The sequence below is a fragment of the Squalius cephalus genome, assembly GCF_949319135.1.
Source record: "Squalius cephalus genome assembly, chromosome: 5".
NCBI classification, from domain to species: domain Eukaryota; kingdom Metazoa; phylum Chordata; class Actinopteri; order Cypriniformes; family Leuciscidae; genus Squalius; species Squalius cephalus.
In genome coordinates, this window is record NC_137126.1 from 39,320,325 (window position 1) to 39,340,485 (window position 20,161).

General features: G+C 39.1%; 2 protein-coding genes and 1 long non-coding RNA gene across 7 annotated transcripts in view; 1 reads left to right on the top strand and 2 right to left on the bottom strand.

Annotated features, from left to right (window-relative positions):
• coro1ca (coronin, actin binding protein, 1Ca) overlaps window positions 1–9,386 on the bottom strand; it is a gene marked incomplete at its 5' end in the record, with an annotated part of 55,067 nt that extends 45,681 nt beyond the window's left edge. Inside the window, 2 exons of one of the 4 annotated variants that reach the window (XM_079873096.1) lie at window positions 3,849–6,433; window positions 9,280–9,386. In XM_079873096.1, the coding sequence (XP_079729222.1) occupies window positions 3,849–6,433; window positions 9,280–9,386 (2,692 nt within the window). Of the gene's footprint in view, window positions 1–368; window positions 497–1,925; window positions 1,963–3,061; window positions 3,185–3,848; window positions 6,434–9,279 lie in introns of those variants that run through there. The other 3 variants (XM_079873097.1, XM_079873099.1, XM_079873098.1) reach the window with 3 other exon arrangements.
• LOC307159661 lies at window positions 3,344–12,022 on the top strand. The gene is made up of 3 exons (XR_013821424.1): window positions 3,344–3,448; window positions 8,952–9,414; window positions 11,732–12,022. It is a non-coding gene; the product is annotated as an uncharacterized lncRNA (long non-coding RNA).
• A 2,741-nt stretch (window positions 12,023–14,763) lies between these two features.
• ssh1a (slingshot protein phosphatase 1a) overlaps window positions 14,764–20,161 on the bottom strand; it is a 35,850-nt gene continuing 30,452 nt past the window's right edge. For both annotated transcript variants that reach the window (XM_079873104.1, XM_079873105.1), the window contains 6 exons: window positions 20,011–20,139; window positions 19,579–19,625; window positions 19,099–19,245; window positions 18,805–19,005; window positions 17,590–18,283; window positions 14,764–17,489 (listed from right to left, as the gene is read on the bottom strand). In XM_079873104.1, the coding sequence (XP_079729230.1) occupies window positions 16,401–17,489; window positions 17,590–18,283; window positions 18,805–19,005; window positions 19,099–19,245; window positions 19,579–19,625; window positions 20,011–20,139 (2,307 nt within the window). In that variant the 3' untranslated portion in view covers window positions 14,764–16,400. The remainder of the gene's footprint in view (window positions 17,490–17,589; window positions 18,284–18,804; window positions 19,006–19,098; window positions 19,246–19,578; window positions 19,626–20,010; window positions 20,140–20,161) is intronic.

A 20,161-nucleotide genomic window follows, 5' to 3' on the forward strand; every position in this document is an offset into this window, starting at 1 on the left:
GATCTGTTGTTTAGCCACTGAAGATCCATAGTCATATAATCAACAAAAAAAAAGTCCCTGTCTTGTTGACACGATCACTTTTGAACGTGCTTTCACGGCTTGTAAAAGGTGACATTTTTGACTATGCAGCTAATTGCCAAGCAGAACAATATAAAGAGCATTAACAATGAACAGAAGTGAATAAAAAAAAGGTTGAGATGTCAAAACCTCCATAGCAACTCTTCTAACCCGTTAATTGCCGTAAAAAAATTAATCAATGTGACATAGGGCAAATCTTCCTCAACAAAAGTTAAAATGAGTGCAAAGAAAATGCTTTATAACGACAGCCGAAGCACGTCTTGAAAAGGGTTGCATCTGACCCTGCATACCTGCTGATGATGAGATATCCATCGCAAAGCTCAACTCTGACGCATGCAGCCTAAAGGACGTGCACCAAACACAAAAACCTTATCTGGTAAATGTGAAATGCAACCTGAAACGGTCTGTATTTAGAGGAAACAAGACTTCCTTAAAAGTCTCAACAGATTCCCTCTGCCTATACATGTCCAGTTGTTCTTCTCTATCTCTCTTACACACACACGCTGCCGAAGCTGCATCCTCTCCAGCCTTGCGGCAACTTCCTGCATCTCCTGACTAATTTTACCCAACATCCTGACCCATTTCCCAAGGAGCACAAGGAAACAGGCACAGAGTAGCCGATGCAATGACGTCCATACGCATAAACAGCCTGATGCATTCTGACGGCCAGCCCAAACATGACCATGTCAAGATTTCAGCGTGGCCTCAAGCTATCATGCACCAGCAATGGCTAAGCAAGAACAAAGACTGGTCTAAAAGGGCTATAACTAAACCATAATGTACTTTTATCCATGTACAATGTACTTTTATCCTCCTCATTCTATAAAAAAATGTATTTGATATTTGAAATCCATGAAATGGAATTGTAAACGCAGTCAAAACAACCAGTATATAAATACTGAAAACAGACAGCATCAATCCAAATATATCTGGTATTTCTTAGAAGTCTCAACAAACTTTTTTTATGCCTTAAAATATGTCACAGTATTTGTGGTTTCATTATTTTTATATTCTTTCCTGCTGCCCTGGCAAGTTAGTGAGTCAAACTGAAACAAGCCAGACAATATTACAGTGTGGTCGACACATGGGTAACCACAGAAAACCCTGCACGCTACATAATATTCACTAAAACACTAACCGGGTGTAGCAGCCCAAACACTTGTTCTCCGCCTCTGAGATGACTGAAGATTAATTCGAGAAGTAAAAAGTACAGTAAAATTATTACAGGGACAGAGAGTAACCTGAGGTTGAGTCATGCTGAATGGAACAATATTATCCAAACAACCAAAGGCTATTGTATTTCTAACTGAAATTAAAGAAGCATTTTGCCATTTCAACATTCTTGCAATCATAGAAAAAAGAAAGTGCTTCTAAAGAAAATGAAAGGCTATAAAATTTCTTTAAAAAAAAAAAAAAAAAACTTTAACCTGAAACCACATAGCATGAAAGGCACACTCAGCAAATTTCTGCTCACTTTTATCTTCTTTTTATTCAGATTAAAAAAAAATGCCCCACTTCTATTCTCAATCTCAGCTCCGTTTTACGTTAAACGCATTATTATTAGAGACTCTGTCACGACAAGACCAATCGTGTGATGTCAACATGGCAGCACCCATAAAGGGGCGACCTACTCCATGTAGAATAAAACTGCTTTTTCTAGAAGACTGATATTGAGTCTTCATACCACATGTATCTTCATACCAATGACATTTCTTAATAGTTCTGTTCATTTCTTTGTGTAAAAAGTTAATTACTGAGTGCACCTTTAAGAAACCCTCCACACAGACATCACATTGTATTAAGGGTTAGTTCACCCAAAAATGAAAATTCTGTCATCATTTACTCACCCTCTTGTCGTTCCGAGCCCGTAAGACTTTCGCTCATCTTTGGAAAACAAATGAAGATCTTTTTGTTGAAATCTGAGAGCTTTCTGTCCCTCCATTGACAACTACGCAACTACCACTTTGATGCTTCAAAAAGTTCATAAAGAGGTCGTAAATCTAATCCATATGAATTGAGCGGTTTAGTCCAATTTTTTTTTTTTTTTTGCTTTATATGATCTTTATCTTATCTTTGGGTGAACTATCCCTTTAAGTTTCAAAAATAGTTTATAATGCATCCGCCCTCTCAGATATGACAAGATAATCCAAACCTAGCCTACAAGATAAACCAACTGATTTAAACAAGTCTTGCCCACTGACATGTTACCTTATATCTCTCTACATTTCCCTCTGCATACTAAAATAATTTATTAAAATAATTTGATGACTCTGCATATCTGCTGGAGATCACTTGTCCCTAGGCTTGACACTTCTGTGATACTGACATAAACTTTCATTATTGCTCTGAGCAGTGAATACAGGACAAACCAGACTAGACTGACAGTTTCAACAACTTAACCAAGATAGGCGTTGCCAAAAAATTGAGCTATATCACATTGGCTTGTGTGGCAAATTAAAGTGGTTAAACTTTAGCTTTATTTGTTTAGTGAACACTCGCTCTCTGTTCCTCTAATGTAATCAGCAAATAAATATTCGAACATTTCACATTAGTGATTTCAAATCAAAGACTATAACATTATACACTAACAAATTTAAAACAAAAAAAGTTATGTTTCCAACATTCTATATTATTACTACAATTATTATTAATTCAAATATTCTAAACTTATAAAAGAGAGAGCCAGATGCAGCAGCGGTTTGCTTCCCACAAACACAGAGGCAAATGGGTTATTTAATCCATCCATACAAATCAAAGCATTACATATCCACCCTGAAAGCATGGCAGTTCAGTTCAGATATGAAACATAAATTTGTTAAAGCAATCCCCCGTTTTGAGCATTGCAGATCAGTCCCATCTGGCCTGATCCACGCTGCCATGATCCCTTTCGCATGGACAGATTCTTAAACTTACGCACACCAATACAATCTTTGCCTCATGTTATAAAAATTACGTGACAGATTGAGTTTGCGCCTATTCTTACCTTCTCAGCTGTCGTAGAAAAAAATATTTCCAAGCCCGACTTTAATTTTGCTTTCTACAGCAGCACTCCCTGATCGCGCGAATGTTCCCTATGTCTCTGCCTCACTCAACTTGTCCGAGACTCGCCGGAAGCCACGCCTTGTTTTGTTTTCTCCGCCCCACAAAGAACGTGATTAGATAAACGGGCAATGAGTGGCGTCAAAGATCACCAATCACAGAACATTCTAATCTTAGCCCTGCCCACACAGAGCGTAAACAGGTATGAACTTGAGTGTGTGGAGTCAGTGGACGACAGTGTCGACGTGACTGCGCTTACTAGTAGAACCAGTTTAGCGCTGAGGACGTCATATATTTAGTGAAGTCAGCGAACACTAAGTTACATCGATTGGTAAGTTGATAGTATCATAGTGATAACACAGTGAGCTCTAAACACAATTCATTTTGGATAGTTATTTGGCTTTTTTTCCCCCAACAGTGATACAACCTATGTTGAGGTTGATTTTCCTGTACTGAAATTGCCACAAGATGGCACCATTATGCTGAAATTAACAATTTCATTATTTCCTGCATAACGAACGATAGATAGATAGATAGATAGATAGATAGATAGATAGATAGATAGATAGATAGATAGATAGATAGATAGATAGATACTGCAAGCATATCATATAGGTCTGGTTTAATATGAAACACATTGCAACTCAGGGAGTTTCTGCTCCATCTCTCTATCTGCCAAGCAAGGGGTCTTTGCATTACATAAACAACTTCCTTCTGAGAAATGTTCCTACCTTTTCTCACTGAAGGTTTTCTCTCTAGTGATTTGTCAGGTGATTTCTTTGGTTGATCAAATGCTGCTTTCATCTGTGATACTTTCACAGACTGTGTTGGATCTAAGGTCAGATCAACCCGGGCATCAGCTGGCTTGGTCCACTCCTTCATCTTCTTCTGCAACTCAATAGTTTCCTTTATCATATCTGAAACATGTCTTTTCTGTGCACCCTGCGGTGGGTCCATGATGGTGGTCAGGCCGCTTTCCATTGCGTGCTTGATGTCAAGTGGGCTTAAATGTTTCTCCTCTAACACATGAAAATGTGCATGTGTCGACAGCTTGTTCTGCTCTTTATCTTGTTTCTCGTTAGCTTGCATACTTATTAGGTTGCACATGGAGGAGGAATGTTGCACATCTTGTGCAGCAGATGTGTTTGCTGCACTGTCTGCTAATGCAGATCCTGCATTGCAACCATCCTGGACCTGATCGGAAATATCTGTTTGGCTTACAATGGAATAGGTTGATGCATTTGTTGAAATATTCAAAAAACAATGCTCTTGTTGAGAAGAACCAGACAGAGTGACTTCTGTTTTCTTGTCCATGCCCAGCCTGTCATCTATGGGATTTGAAGCTGTCTCAGGACCAGCAATGAGCTCAGAGATGAAAGTATTTGCAGATGTTTCCTTACGCACGTCCGTTTTTGAGCTGATGGTATTCTGATTAGACTTGCTGACCTTGTCTCTCTCTGACGTTGTCATGTCGCCCGAGTTAGCGTTAGCATCTCTCTCTAATCTCTGCTGTTTAGTAGCATCTTCTACATCAATCACTGCACTTAAAGAAGAGGTATTTTCTGGATCCATCCTATGTTTAGTATCCTTCACTGTCTCTGGAAGGGTTCGTATCATTGTATGTGGACTCATTTCTGCCAGAAACCACTCTACACTTATCTCTGTGTGTACTTTGGCCTTTGCTGAAAGAGGGGAATCCTCTTTTTCATCTTTTTGCATAACTTGAACATCAGATTTAGAAGGGGGGTATGAATCCGTAATGGCTTCAGAGAATGTAATACATTTCTCATCTTCATAGCTTTGTAGCCAGGGTTTGTTTTCACCCAGCATACTTACACTGGCAATATTAGATGTCACAAAACAACCCTCTTCCGTTTCTGTTCCACGCAGAGAAAGATCTTTTATCTCGGATTTCTTTGCATGGGAACGATGGAGACCCTTTGAAGCAGATTCCAGATTTTCTCTTTCTTCAGTCTCTCTTATGCCATCTTTATTTTTATGAACTCCAGCGGGTGATCTCTCAAGTGAAGGTTCCTTTGTCCTAGGGCTCTCCAAGTCTGACACATTAAATTGCCTTTCTTTCTGAAGCTCATCCTGTGTGAATTCGCCTGCAGATATTTGTCGATGGCTCTCAGCGCGACCCTGAGGTGACTTGGATGCCACTTCTAAGGGGCTGAGGTCCTCTGGGCTCTGCGCTCGTTCTAGGCTCACAGCTTTGTTTTGTAAATCCACACCTGCCAGCGATGAACTAGTAAATCTGGTCTTCATGACATCATCTGTTGGCTGACACCAAGTAACGTTTTCTCTGGCTCCGCAGACATCCTTCATAGACCGCCCCTGGGTTTCGGCGTTCTTTGGGGAAGAATGTTCAGCTTTTGGGGTTTCTGTTACAACCTTATCTGGATTCTCTGGCGACTTCTCCCGTATTCCTTCTTTGACTTGCTGAATTGCCTCAGTAATGTCCTTTGATGTCTCCATTTGTGAGTTCATCACGAGGTTTGATGTGCTGGGCTTGTTAAACGGCCTCTTGTTTTGTGATTCAGTCATGCTGGTCTTCAACTCTACGTTTTCGGTAATGACCAAAGCTTTGTCTTGAACCGGAACGTTGGTGTTGGCGTCCCCACCACATGGTTTTGAAATGTCCTTCCATTCCAGAATCTCCCAAGTAGGCCCTGCATTTGTCACCACAGCATCAGAATCTAGTTGTCTGTCCCCTTCCTGGCACGTTAGCTTGTCGTCATCTCCACAAACAGATTCCATTTCGTCCTTTACATAGGAAGCACACTTACTCCTGTTTTCTTCTTCGTGAGCACTTTCAGCTTTGTCTTTACCAGGAAAGTCACACCCAAGGTTTTCCTGATGTTCTAGATAGTCTTCCAGCATACTCTCCGAGTCTTTTCTCTCGTGATCAGGTTCACCAGCCTTCCATGTGCCTTGCAGGCAGCTGTCAGACTGTGTGATTCCATTCAGCTGCTGTGGAGCCAGCGGTTCAGCCCTGCCTTCCTCACTACTCTTTCTTCCTCCCACTTTCTCACCATCCCCTCCCTCCACAACCCCCGCATCCGTGGGAGCACACACCTTATCACGAGAATCCAAACTGTGCTCTGGTGTAGGTGATGGTGACTCCCTGCCTGGGCCTCCATCCAACCTTCCAGCGGCTGCTTTCTCCTCATCTGTCCCGACATCGTGAGTCTCAATGGTTGGATTTCCTTCCTCTGTTGCCCCCCCAGGGTCTGGGCTTGGTCCCTTTTCCTCTGGTCCTGCAGAGCTGTTGTCCTGCACTGGCTCCCCCTCCTTGCCCTGGTTTTGTCCCATTCTGTGGAAAAGAGAGAGAGAGAGATGTTATTGGCAGTGTATTGTGGCGGACCACAAGATGTTGATGATGGCATGACTCTGGCATGCAGGTTATGCCAGTGTTTATCTGAAATTCTCCCACACTTTCACTCCCCTGTACACAGTTGTACCCTCAACTGTCTCTTTCACCTTTCTGTCTATACTTGTCATTTCAGATGTCAATCACAGGCAAACATGACTTGTTCTGTTTGTTTTAACTGATTTTTTTTTCCTTATCTTATTTATTGGCAATGAAAGACTCTTTGTCTTAGGTATTAACTGCTCATTAAAATACAGATTCCCTGTGGAAATAGTGCCAGTAAAAGTAAAAGCACACCTTTTAAATTTTCACTTGAGTATAAGTACAAGTCCCTTGGAGTGGTTCGAGTAAGACCGGTTACACATACAAATTCATAATTATTAGATACAAAATCTAAAAATGATATAATTGACATAATATGACATAAAAAATGACTTTTTTTCAGAATTATGATTTACCAAAGCACTGAGCTTAAGTAGATTAGAGCTCAGTATGGCATTGTTATGAATTATGAGGTGTCAGCACACTCTTTGAGGATCTTTTCTTTTTCATGATGTTAACGTGTTTTTTATTGCTTTGAGAGAAAAGGGTCATATGTTCTTTGCTCATTTTGAATGAGACCACACCAATTCAGTTGCTCGTTAACGAGACTTGCTCCAACCAGATCACTGAATCAGTGAGTTGTTAATTGCTGCAGTCGGATCAGTTGAATTCACAACAGAATCATTCAGTGCAATTTGAGAATCGCGTCAAAAAGAAGCGGCTCAAAAGAATGATTCATTCACAAATTGGATATCATGTCTCTCTTGATTTTTCTTTTTCTTATTTTTTTTTCTCTTCAAAATAAAAGTTTCCAAACATTCAAATTTATATTTTTTTTAAACAGTGAAACACTTTGGCATAGTAACTGAGTAAAATGATCATTACTATTCACCATTGTGCAAAACTAACCAAATGAAACAGCTGAGTGTATTTTACTTGAACCTTGGCTTTGGTGGGAACAGTGTTTCTTTCCTCAGTGTCTTGTGACTACAGCATATCTGAGCAGCCATTGACTGTTCATGCTTGTCTTGTTACATGAACTGTACTGTCAGCAGGAACACCAATTAGAGTCACAAGACTTTGCAGGAGCTCTCCTGTAAAACACTGTCAATCACAGTCCTCTTAGAAAGTACTGTCAATTTTCACACCTAGACATTACATCAATTAATCAAACAATCAATCAATCAGCCAACCTATCAATCCATTCTGAAAGTATTTGGGGATAAATATGATGCTATGTCCAGTTTAAACATTTAAAGCAGTACTCTGTAGAGTTAAAAGGGATCTGAAAGTTTTCAGAAAAAGAGGCATTTGGCTTCTCGCTGCTGACAGCAATGTTGAGGAAGATGATTGCGACAGGCAATTCAATCCCGAGACACACATTGGTTCATAAGCCTGCGCTCTGTCACACATCATTTAAAGGGCTTACAGGCCCATGAAAGCCACTGATTAAATCTTACTTTGGGGTCACACTTCCTATCTATTTCCTGTCTGCACATCTCCAAAAGAAATCTCTGATTCCTCTTCTCATCTGTCAATGCCTCCTCTCTCCCTGGCCCAAAAGCAGCGTGAACATAATAGAGAATTCTTTTTAATTTGTTCAGCAAGGACACAATAATATTTGCATTCATATATTTTCTGTTCATCAATGAATCCTGAAAAAAATGCATGGCTCTATGCAGCACAACTGTTTAAAAAAATAAACTGTTTTAAAATAATTTAACATAAAATCAGTTATTTTAAAATGTAAGAATATTTCACAGCTATTGCTGTTTTTACTGTATTTTGATCAAATAAATGCAGCGTTGGTGAGCAGAAGAAACTTCTTTCAAAAACATTACAAAAAATCTTACAAACCCTAAATTTGAACAGTAGTTTAGGGCTGAAGTTCAGTGAAGGTTTTATTTAAAAAATTGGTCTTGCATTTCATATCAGACAGTTAATTCTATCAAATAATATGACTAACTTATGCATCCTGTATTTTAATATTCATGAAGACACACACGGCACACAAATGCAACTATTTTTTTGAGAATTATGTACTTAAATTTTAAGTGCAGCTAGAATTTTTCTACATTTGTAAATGTAGAAAACGTACAAAATAAAGGAGTCACTACAGTGACCATGTGTTTCGTGTTCATCTGCTTCACTCTCTAGTTCTTGAGAGCCCTCAGTGATGGTACACAGTGATGTTTTCAATTCTGTCCTGGGACAGACTAGAATAGACAACTGATTTGCTCACAAAGCCATTGCATTGTCTCATTGCTCAATATTAAAAGCTCTTTATAACTTCCTCAAAGTTTTATCTTTGTAAGACCTTTGGTTTATAAATCAGAGAGTTATTGTTTAATGGGATGGTAGCATTAATCATTTATCAAACTTTTACCAGTCCATTTTCCTCATTTACTTCTCTGTAAAGCGCTTGCAGGCACCGACAGGATTCCCTAGAAGGACATCTCATCTTAAACCTCCACAACTGCTCCATTGTGCTGCATCCGCCACCCTGACACTTAAGGCAAGTCACTTGATTTCCTTGTGGCTCGCTGCCTCTCCCATGCATGCAGAATCGAAAAGGACTGAACAACAACTATATGAAACATCTCTTCACCGTCTCAGAAAGTTTTATCGTCTCAATAAACAAGTGTTTAAATCAAAACCCAAGCAACTTGTCCAGCTCAATGGACGGCACACCACGGAATCAACTTCTATGGGAACAATTTGTCTCAAGTAAAGAAGTGGATACTCACCGATACTCCCGTGACTGCACCGTAACTCCAGGACAAGACCACTCTTTGTTTGATGGATGGATGTTCTGGCTGAGTTCTGCTGGCAAATGGGCTTTTATTACTCTCATGATGTCACAGATACATTTGCCTAATGCAGTAAGTCAGTCCTGTCCCAGTGTAGAAGCGCAACAACTTTCAGATTCAGGAAGATATTCAAAGAACAGTTCACCCAAAAATGACATTTTTGTCATAATTTATTTACCCTGTATGATCTCCTTTCTACTGCGCAACACAAAAGGAGATGTTTAGCAGAATGTTCACACTGCTATTTTCCATACCATGAAAATGGATGGAGACCAGGGAGGTGAAAAATGAGGAAAAGCACCATAAAATATGACTTGAAAATAGGAAATGAGAGTCATTCCAACACATTAAGAAATTCTTTTTCGAAGATGTAAATATAACAGATAATAGTTTTTCTACGTCGAAATTTCTTTGTAATTGTGAATTTACAAGCAATTTCTTGTTTATTCTACATGATTTTGTTTTTCAGTGTAGGTTTGATGTCACCAAATGATGTCAATGCAAATTGGAAAATGGGCATATTCAAATGACATGAATGAGAATTGACAGAAATGTCAAAGACTGTAATTGAACAACGACTTTTTGAAGCTTGACAGCCCTTGATATGGAAAAGAACAATGTGAAGATCCTACCTAGTTGTGCAACGGATCACTAAACTCACGATTCGGGTCAAATTACGTTTTTTTACTTTACTTTTCATTTATTACTTATATCCCACTTTAAGTTCTTTGATATTACAGAAATTTTTTTTTAACTTTATTAATGACAAGTGAACAGTCAGTAATCAAAAAATAACAAATACACACATTTCAAGCATAGATAAAGTTACAAAAAGGTCTAACAGTAGTAATCAGGTAAGATATGTAAAATGTAAAATAACACCTGTTCACAGTATAAATTAAATATAGATTAGTCTTTGTTAAAGATGTTTTGTTGTTTGATTAACATTAATGACAGCAGCAGATATTTATAGGCTGCTGTCACTTTAAGACCTAAAGAACGGATCCAATAAAATGATATACATCCGATTTCTTTCTCAATTGTTTACGTTCACTTAAAGGTATAGTGGAGGATTTTTTACTTCCGGGTGGATCACCTATACTATTGGTCCTCCTAATTGTCAATCATTCTGGTGAATCAATCAAACTTGTTCAAAAAGTGGAGAGGGCGGGTCTTATCTAAAATTCGGAAAGATCCTCCACTATACCTTTAAGACATAACCGACTGTGTTTACGTGAATAGTTGCCGAGATGGGTATTTATTTACATAATTTCGTGTACGCGTATGTGTCTATTTAAGCGCAAGGAGAAGCAAAAGAGGAATCAATTCGGTGTTTGTGAAACGCGCCATGTGTTTGCGCGTGCTTCGGTCATTTCTCTCAGATAACAGTGCACGAATTTAGTTCTCTTTCACCTCTTTGCGCTTTAATGCTTTAAAATCGCTTGAATGTGTAAATTGTCAAGAAAAAACACGTGCAAATGATAAACTTTCACTCTATGATGGTTAAACTTAGCAATGAATCTGCGAATCACATGTGTGCCGAACCGTGAGGCCTGGACCTGGTCCTGCAATCCGTTACACTCCTAGTTTGAAATGACATGAGGGTGAGTAAATTATGACAGAATTTTCAATTGTAGGTAAACTGTGCCTTTAAAGAAATGTATGACTTATTATTACTATTATTAACAACAGATCTGCACCGTCCTAAGGCCTTCATTTTATTTTTCTCATAGCAAAGGCCTTTATTCAGCACCAAAACATGACATCACCATACTCCTCTTTTATCCCACAGCAGGTTAACTGAGCTGTTATCTGTACGGTTCATATCCTCTTACAGGTAGTGTCAACTTCATAGGCATTCTCAGTTTAATGTCCTTAAGAATCGCTCCCTCTGTGTTTAATTTAGTTCTTTGTATTTACAGATTAAATTGTTCAGGGAGCTTTTTTAAGCTACGCTCCTTTGATCAAAACCTACACACATTCCACCAAGGGTGCAATGATACAAAGTAATAGTGTGACTGTCTTGCGGCTCTGTGCTTTTCTCAAAATAGCAGTGAACGTAAAGACAACTACACTGGACCTCTAGTGTAAACCGAGACACTGATAGTCATGGTAACAGAGATACAGGACGTGAGGAGAGCATGGTATCAGTATGGTACCACTTTATCAGCATTACAGCCGTGTACCAGTCTCCATGGCCAAAGTTTAGAAGTTTCCTGATATAATTCACAGAAGGGGAGTAGAAACTGTGATCGCATAGAGAGATACTGACTAAAGTTTGCACGAAAAGAAGCTGCAAATACATGGGAACAAAGCCTTATAAATCTTCCTGTTATGTGACTGGTCACCATGGCAATGATCATAACAGGATGCTCTCGTTTTCTCTTAGATAATAAAGGAGAAATGACTTCAGCACACAGTTCACCAGACATTGAGACTGAAGAGAGAAAACAGGCCACACAGAGGTGGAATCGGAGGCTTCTGTGGAAGAACTTGGTGACTCTTTCTGAAAGACCATTAGGAGGACATATTTATTTCACAGGTCCCAAATGTGTTTTATAAATACCGAGGTCCCAAATGGGATCTTGCTAGGGGGTTCGGGGGTTCAAAAAATGTGATTTTCCTGATCTACACATATTTTAAGGTGTTTGAAGACCAATAAAATGGATAACAGTAGCTTCAAAAGTATGTCAGTGTCCTGATCACAAAAATATAGAGCACCAAATCAGCATAATTATAATGATTTCTGAAGGATTATGTGACATTGAAGACTGGAGTAATTTTGCTTTGCCAACACAAAGTACATTTTAAACTATATTAAAATAGAAAACATTTAAATTTGCAATAATATTTTACAATATTACTTAAAAAAAAATAAACCAAAACAACTTATTTTAATTTACAATATTAATTTTTTATTAATTTATTTTTTTTTTACTATATTTTTGGTCAAATAAATGCAGCCTTGGTGAGCACAAGCACACATTTGAATCAAAATAGGTTTTGTTACTGTAGGTTTTAAAAGATAAAACAACACATACATTATTGTTGGATATTTTCTGTGTCATCACACATTTTTTAATTGTGACAAAAGTGTCCATATACTTGTTAGGGACACTTACTTACCTTATCAATAACTAGAGCATCAATACAAAATAAAATCATGATCATTTATCTCCATCCTTTGATCATAAGGGACAATGATCATCCATTTTCTGCTTCCTCACTGATATGTCCACTAGCATATCTTTATTTCTTTACAAAAGACCAGTTGTAAAGTACCAGCTGCATTTCACCCCTATATTAGCGTGAAAATTAAATTCACAGACCGATCATATGCACTTATTCTGAGAAGACTTGAAGGCCATTAACCACCCTCTAACAACCTCAAAGCCTGCAATAAAACCTCTGCCGTCATGCGAGCAAGGAGGTCTAGCCTGTAGTTGCATAAGCTGGCTGATCTAACTGCACAACCATGCCAGAATATACTGAGCACAGATGGCACACTATGATGTCATAATACTATACTAGAGTGCGTTAACCAATCAAAAAAGAGTCTTAAATGGCCTAGATTAAAGTATTTTGCCAGTAAATGTAGCAAACATGACAAGAAAAACAAAAAAAGATTGCATGAAAAAGTTTATTCCCATAATAAACACATACAGTACATCAACAAAATGTACAAAGTGCAATATGCATTGAAACTACAGCAAATCTGCAGTACAAAAAAGAAGAAAAAATTACTGCATACTTAATAATGAAAACAATGGTGACCTGGTGAGGAGAAGCGAGCGCTCCTATTTTGTGAGCATCGCAATTAATCAGCATTGCTAATTCACAAAATGACGCTCAATATCCAACTAGAGGAAAGTCTATGGATGATTTGGGAACAGAACCAATGTAACATTCTCAAAAAAAAAAAAAAAAAAAGCCACTTTCTCTCCCATGCAAATAGCTTGAATCTATGGTGGTTCCATAAGCAACAGCATCAACAAATGTGGCATTTAATATTGATTCTCAACACAAAACTTTGGTTATCACTTCATACTTGAAAAGCATAAAATCCTTCCTTGCTCCTTTGGAAAGGAAAACCTCCCCAAACTTGACAACTCTAACAGCTTTCATGAGTTTGCAGTGTCTTCATCTTTAATTCAAATGAAATAATGCCAAATGTCAATGATCTGTTTCTATTTTCTCTACACAATTTAGGAGTGTACAGTAGGAAAATGTCTGCCAGCTTTAAAATGTGCCCATGTAACCCATTGGCCTCTGCCTTAACTGGCAACATTATCAAATGGGAGTCAACACAGAACAATGCCTCTAGTGCTTCTGGGTAAGGCACTTGATGTTGATGACACAAGACAATGCAGGCAACCAATAACATTTAATCTGTAATCTCTGACTCACATTTGACCTCAATATGGCATCAGACACAAAATGGCAAAGACTTCGGTGAGAAGAGGAGGGTTCAGGGCACATTCAAGAAGGATGCATGTAACGGTTCATGACAGGAAACTGCTTTCTAGCTTATTTTTCCTCTTAGATTTTATATTCAGGCCCCAGAAGGAATATTAAATAGTGTTGATACTTGTCCAATCAACCAAAAATCATTCAGGCAACCATCTACAGAATAGAGGAACTTATTCAAGTTGACTTTCAGATGGAAGTACCATGAGCAATTCTGTTATATGACCAACATACATATTTACATACAGTGTACTGCTGTGTATATGTGAGGAAGCGGAGACGTGTGTATGTACTATGAGCCTGCTCATGTTTTTAACATTAAAACGCACACACATTCTCTGAAAGGGTTTTGTGTTCATAAATAGTTCACAGTAATGGTGTAGCCGCTGTTCAAGGCACCGCTCACACGCACACACTTGCAAACTTCACATTTCTGTTGCTCAAACTCAATGTGATAGCATAGATACATGTACAAAATCAGTTTAAAAAATATTGGAAAAGTATGCTGCATAATAATGAACCTCAAGTACTTTAACTCAAGCTGTAATCAGCCGACTGATTGGTAAATAAAGGGCTGTTGACACCAGGATATGAACAAACAGTTGGATTGATGCATTGGTGGGTTTGTTATCAAAGCTTGTGTGATCACAACAACTGGTATGGCAAGTGTCCTCAGACACAGAGGTGGTTATCACTGTCAAAAACATGTATGGTACTTTTTTTTTTCACCCCAAATATCACATAAAATCTATAAAATCAAAAACAAGGAATTATATTTTGTTTAAATCCTTCAAATGAATCCTATTTTTTAAATTACCATTACTGTAATGCTTATATATATATATATATATATATATATATATATATATATATATATATATATATATATATATATTGTTACTTTATTGCAAAGCAGTATATTCTTGATGTATTATTTAGATAATATTTGTAATATTTGTTGTATGGCTTTTACTTTATGCCAATTCAAGTAGTAGTAGTGTAAGCAGTATTTTTATTACACTGCATTAGTATGAATTTAAAGGGAATTTCCATTGAGAGCAATGAAAATAAAAAAGGCTAGTTATTTGTATGTTCATAATCATAAAAATGGGGTTCAGTTCCTAAATGCAAAATATAATTTAATATAGTTTAAAATGTATTATTTCCTCTTCTGATTTTTTGGGGCGAAATGTGACCTGGACATGCTTTTGTGAGATTCACTCACACAGACACACACTCACAGTTTAACAGTTATTGAAACCATGTCACACCTTTGCCTTTTAATTGTTGTCTGATCTTGTTTCAGAGCGACCATCTTCAGATCTACCTCTGTATAGATCTGGTTCAAAAGGCCAATCTACCTTACTTTGATTTCATTATGGAAAACTGACAGCGAGTACAAACAGGAAAGAGTTAGAACAGTAAAGCCATAACATGGTGGGAATCATCAGCAAACTGCAAAAGCTCCTGCCTCAGGAACAAGTCTTTAAAAATAACAGTCACTCTTTACATGGGTAAATGATTCATTTGTATCACATTTGGAAACATGGAGCAGCTCTTCTGCTAGAGAAACTACTATGGAGGAGTTTGCAATGATATAAAATCTCTACAAGAACAAGTATGTGCTATTAGAGACTGTAACAGTAATAGTGACCCAAACATTTCCCCAAAACCCTACCGCTATTTTGACAGCAACATGGACAGTCACATTCGTAAGAACAGAAACTGCATCTATGAGCGTTTCAGTGGATTGAAAACAGCAGCTTGAAGTTGCCTCCGATTTTCTGATTGTCTTTCAACACCATCATCAAGTATTAAAAAGATGGAAGAATCCCAAACAAATCTCCTTTTGGTGGTCCTCCATCAGCTTTCCCAATGAGCCTCCACACACACTGCGATGTGTGTGAAGACTGAAGTGTTTACGAACAGTACTGTACTGGTATGAGGTACTACTTTGAAACCTGTGAGTGAATCATCAGTGCTCTGTGAATGATAAAATGAGTCCATCAACATACAAAAAAAAAAAAAACTTTCCTAGTCACGGCAAAAAGTTCATTTCCTTTCACCATCCAGCCAGGAAGCATGAGCACAGCAGGGTGTATGATTTTTTTAAAAACCCTTTTCAAATGTGTGACCATGTCCGAAGGAATCTGTGACTCATACCGGGCGACAATTAAGTGATTTATGCTGCGATAAATGGGTGGGCTGATGGAAACATTACACAATAGTCTATTTTGACGCTTTCAAGTAATGGCCTCTGGGATGGCGAGTGCTTATTTTGCTTCAGAACAGCAGAGAGGAAGAGCAGTGAAAACCTCATGAACTGTTCGTCACTCAGTGCAATACACATCTATTGAGCCTGTCCAGAAGGTTTTGGATTCATTGAATATTATTTTTATATTCATAACAGAAAGCAATTCTTTTGTAGAAGACACTGTTTACCCAACTTGTTAGATCTGTTCACCTCAAGAACTTCTGTGAATGGCCAATTTTCCCCATGTGGCTGAAATGTTTAAAAAATATATAAATATAAATATCTCAGTAACATCGCTGCAGAACTGGTACTGTTGCTCTAAAACTGTTGCCCGCTGTCAGCTCTTGGACTCTTCAGGTCCAACTTCGCCTTGGTTGAAGACCTCCATGTTGGTGGAGGTCGAGGACGAGGAAGAGGGCCACGGTCTGGCCCACTCTGGGCTGAGTGAGTGCTCAGGTTCTGGGGACAATGATAGCATGAGAAGGGTCCCTGCATCAGAGGAGCATGCGGAGCACAAGTCCTCAGATGAGAAGGTGAGGCTGCCTAGTTTGGCGAGAGAGTTGGAACGCTTTAGTCGAGAAGGTACAGTAAGTCCTGCAAGTCGCATTCGGGCTTCAATTTCTTGGGTACGTTGACGCACAAGGCCTGGTTTGCCGCGTACGCTGCGGAGGCTGTCACTGCTGGAGCTGCGGGTGAGCGTGGAACCATGCGGGGAGGAGACCGGTGTCTGGCCACCTGACCCGAGGACCGCCAACAAGACTTCATTCGTCAGTGGCACTTCTGCTTCGGTAGCGAACTCTGCCCGTGTTCCAAAAGGCCTGTGGAAAGGGTCGGTTGGATCACTGGAATTGTTTGTTGCATCCTCGTTTTTGCTTGAACCTGCTCCCCTTTGCTCATTTGCACGCGCACGCTCCTGGAAGAGACCGGAGAGTTTTTCCAAGCGCTCTTTTCGGCGACGAACAAGGCCAGAGCGTTGCAGCTGCATCAGAGTCTCTTGTTGTTGTGGAGAACAAGCGGCCTCCTCCTTCTCCAAGCCCTTCATCTCTCTCTCGTTCCTGGGTAGAGCAGAGGAACCTTGTGCATCAGTCTCTTTCTGTCTGAAATCTCCTTCCCCTTTGGCCTCAAGCATCGGAGTCCGGTTCTCAGTTTCTTTGTCAAGAGATTTGCCATCTGGCTTATCTTTATGCCCCGAGGGCATTGCATTGGCATCAAGGCACAGATCTGAGGCAAGCTTACCACACTTGGCTGTCATGGGCAAGTTGGCACAGGGTGGCGTCTGAATAGAGATATTGGGCACACTGTTGAGGGGTAAAGGGGCAAGGCCTTGTCTGTTAGTCTCCAACAGAGCACTCTGGGTGGGCTTGGAAGCGAACAACAAACCAGGAGCAAGCCTCGGCTTAGCATGCTGCTTCAGATGGGCACTTTCCTGAACAAGAAAAGACAAGAAAAAACTATGTAATGCAAATAATATGTGATGCAAATGGTGCAAGGTGCTAATACTTGGTGCGATCATGCGAAAAACTTACAGTGAGCTTTTGTTGCGTTCTGAGGTGGTTATTGTTGTTGGAGTTCTCATTGCACAGATGATTCAGGCTTGCAAGGTCAATCCCCTTTTCATTTGACAACTCCTCACTATCCTTCCTTCCTACCTCATTTCCATCTCCTCTCTTCGCTCCTTCTGCTAATGCCTCCATTTCTGCTTGCTCTTTCTGAGCCTCCTCTTCATCCTCCTCCTCCACCGTGCTGAACTCCAAACGTAGACGTAGTTCCTCCAAAGGCTCCGCCCCTCGAGAACAGGTTCGAGCGGTCGTACCCTCTTCTGGGACACCGAAATGGGGTAAATGAAGGCTGTCGCGCCCCTCGATGGTTTCATCATCAAGAAGCGCATCTTTCTCCACATCGGCAACCTCGATGAAGACACGATCTACATCCACCAGAGGTGGTGCATGGACAGGCGTGGAAGGGTTGCTGTCGAGGGCCGAGTCAGACAGGCGGCGGAAGTAGTAGTGGTAGTTTTGTGGGTGGCCGGGGTCAAGATCTAGGCTAATTAGAGAGGAGTGGGCGGTAGGCTCACAGCATACGGTGACCCTGGGATTTGTGGGGTCAGGGGTGCTGTGATCCACAGTCTCTGCATTCACACAGCAAGGGGAAGCAGCTTGCTCACAGTCAGGGTGATCGCAATCTGAATCAGGACGCCACAGGCGGTTATGACGCTGCTTACTGAAAGGAAAAAAGACAAAGCTTTAAAACCTATGTCGTTTCAAACCTGTGTGACTTACTTTATTCTCCAAAACTGAAAAAAGAATATAGTTTCAGGAAAGAATGTTTCTTTGGTTAATCGATTTGATTTTTTGGGGATAAATTATTTTATATAAATTAATATAATAATAATAATAATAATAATAATAATAATAATTATTATTTTATATATATATATATATATATATATATATATATATATATATATATATATATATATATATATATATATATATATATATATATATATATATATATAATTTTTCTTTATTTATAAATTATGTGTCTTGTCTATACAATGAAAGTCAATGTGGTCCAAAAGCAACAGTGGGCCCTAACTTTTATTGGAAAAAAAAAACAGAACAGACATCTTTAATATCTGGTACACAGAAGAAAGAAATGTGGGTGAAGAAATTTTGGGTGAACCATTAACAAGAAATACACATACCAGATTACAATAAAAAAGGAAATTTCTCTTGTACCTGGCATCCAGTATGCCCTCATACTCCGCCAGCTGTCTCATGAAGCTGGCATTGGGACGGGTGATACTGCGTTTCTGTTTGACGAAGTTATATGCTTTCTCCAGAGTCCAGCCGTTCTCTTTCATTGCATATGCTATTACAGTAGAGGCAGAGCGGCTTACACCCATCTTACAGTGAACCAAGCATTTGGATTGATTCTTTCTGTAGAGTACAGAACAAAACAGCACAGAGGGTGTGAAAAATCATAAGGAATGAGAAAAGTATGTAGCTTATTTTTTAAGATAAGTGGCTTACTTTGCTTTGACAATAAAGTTGTAGGTTTCGTTCCAGTGAGCCAGTAAGTCTGTGGCCTCGTCGTCGTACACTCGGATATTGTGGTAGCAGAATGTTCCTGGGAAAAAGTTGTCTATTTCCCTTGTAACATTTAAGATGTAGCCCACCCTAAAAATAGCAATGAATTTAAATGAGGAGATGCCATAAATTACATCTGGACAACAATAGAAATCCATATTGCATGCAAGTTTATTCTTGTTCCTTACATAAGGTACTAAAAATACACCCTTGCTTCTTGCTGTGCAAGAAACAGCTTTGATTGCTTTACTCTGAACTTTAGCTGAAATGGGAGAAAATGTTGCCCTTTAAGAGGTGATATGATACATACTCACCTTGAACTTTCACATTTACCGAACATTAATCCATTTACAGAAGAAGTCTCTTGAAAAAACAGTATGGGAGGAAAACAAACTGTGGATGCCAGTAAAAGGTAAAACTCACCCAGTTTCCTGAAGTTCCTCTAGATTAGAAGCATTCCATTCAGAACCCTGAAAAATGAACGATGCAAATCACTGGCTTTTTAGGGAAATTGGCATCTAGTGCCCCATATATGACAAATATCATCTGCTCTTCTACAGAACTAACAAGCTTTACATTAATAAATTTATACTAACTTCCGTGTCAAACTTCTTATCAAACAAGTGCTTCAAAATCTTTGCACGTATTTAACCAATTGGTTATTTGATGTAATTTGTTATAATTTTTATATTTTGGATAATTAATTACCTTATTTTTAAGGATTATTTTAATTTTGGGGTAGGGTCTGCTGGGGGTGATGCAATTTGCTCATCATTATATGATAAAACCAATAAAAAGAGGGGGAAACGGTGGTGGTAGGGTTATTAGTGGCTTTCTGATAAAAGCAGCACTAACCAGATAAAGGTGGTCAAAGATGAGAGTGGCTTTATCCATCTGCCCAAGGATAAGCAGCATCTCATTGTCTATGAACTCTTTGTACTCTTTCAGGTTGCGGTTCATCTGTTGTTCCAGCTCACTACGAATCTAAGGAAAAACACACATCATT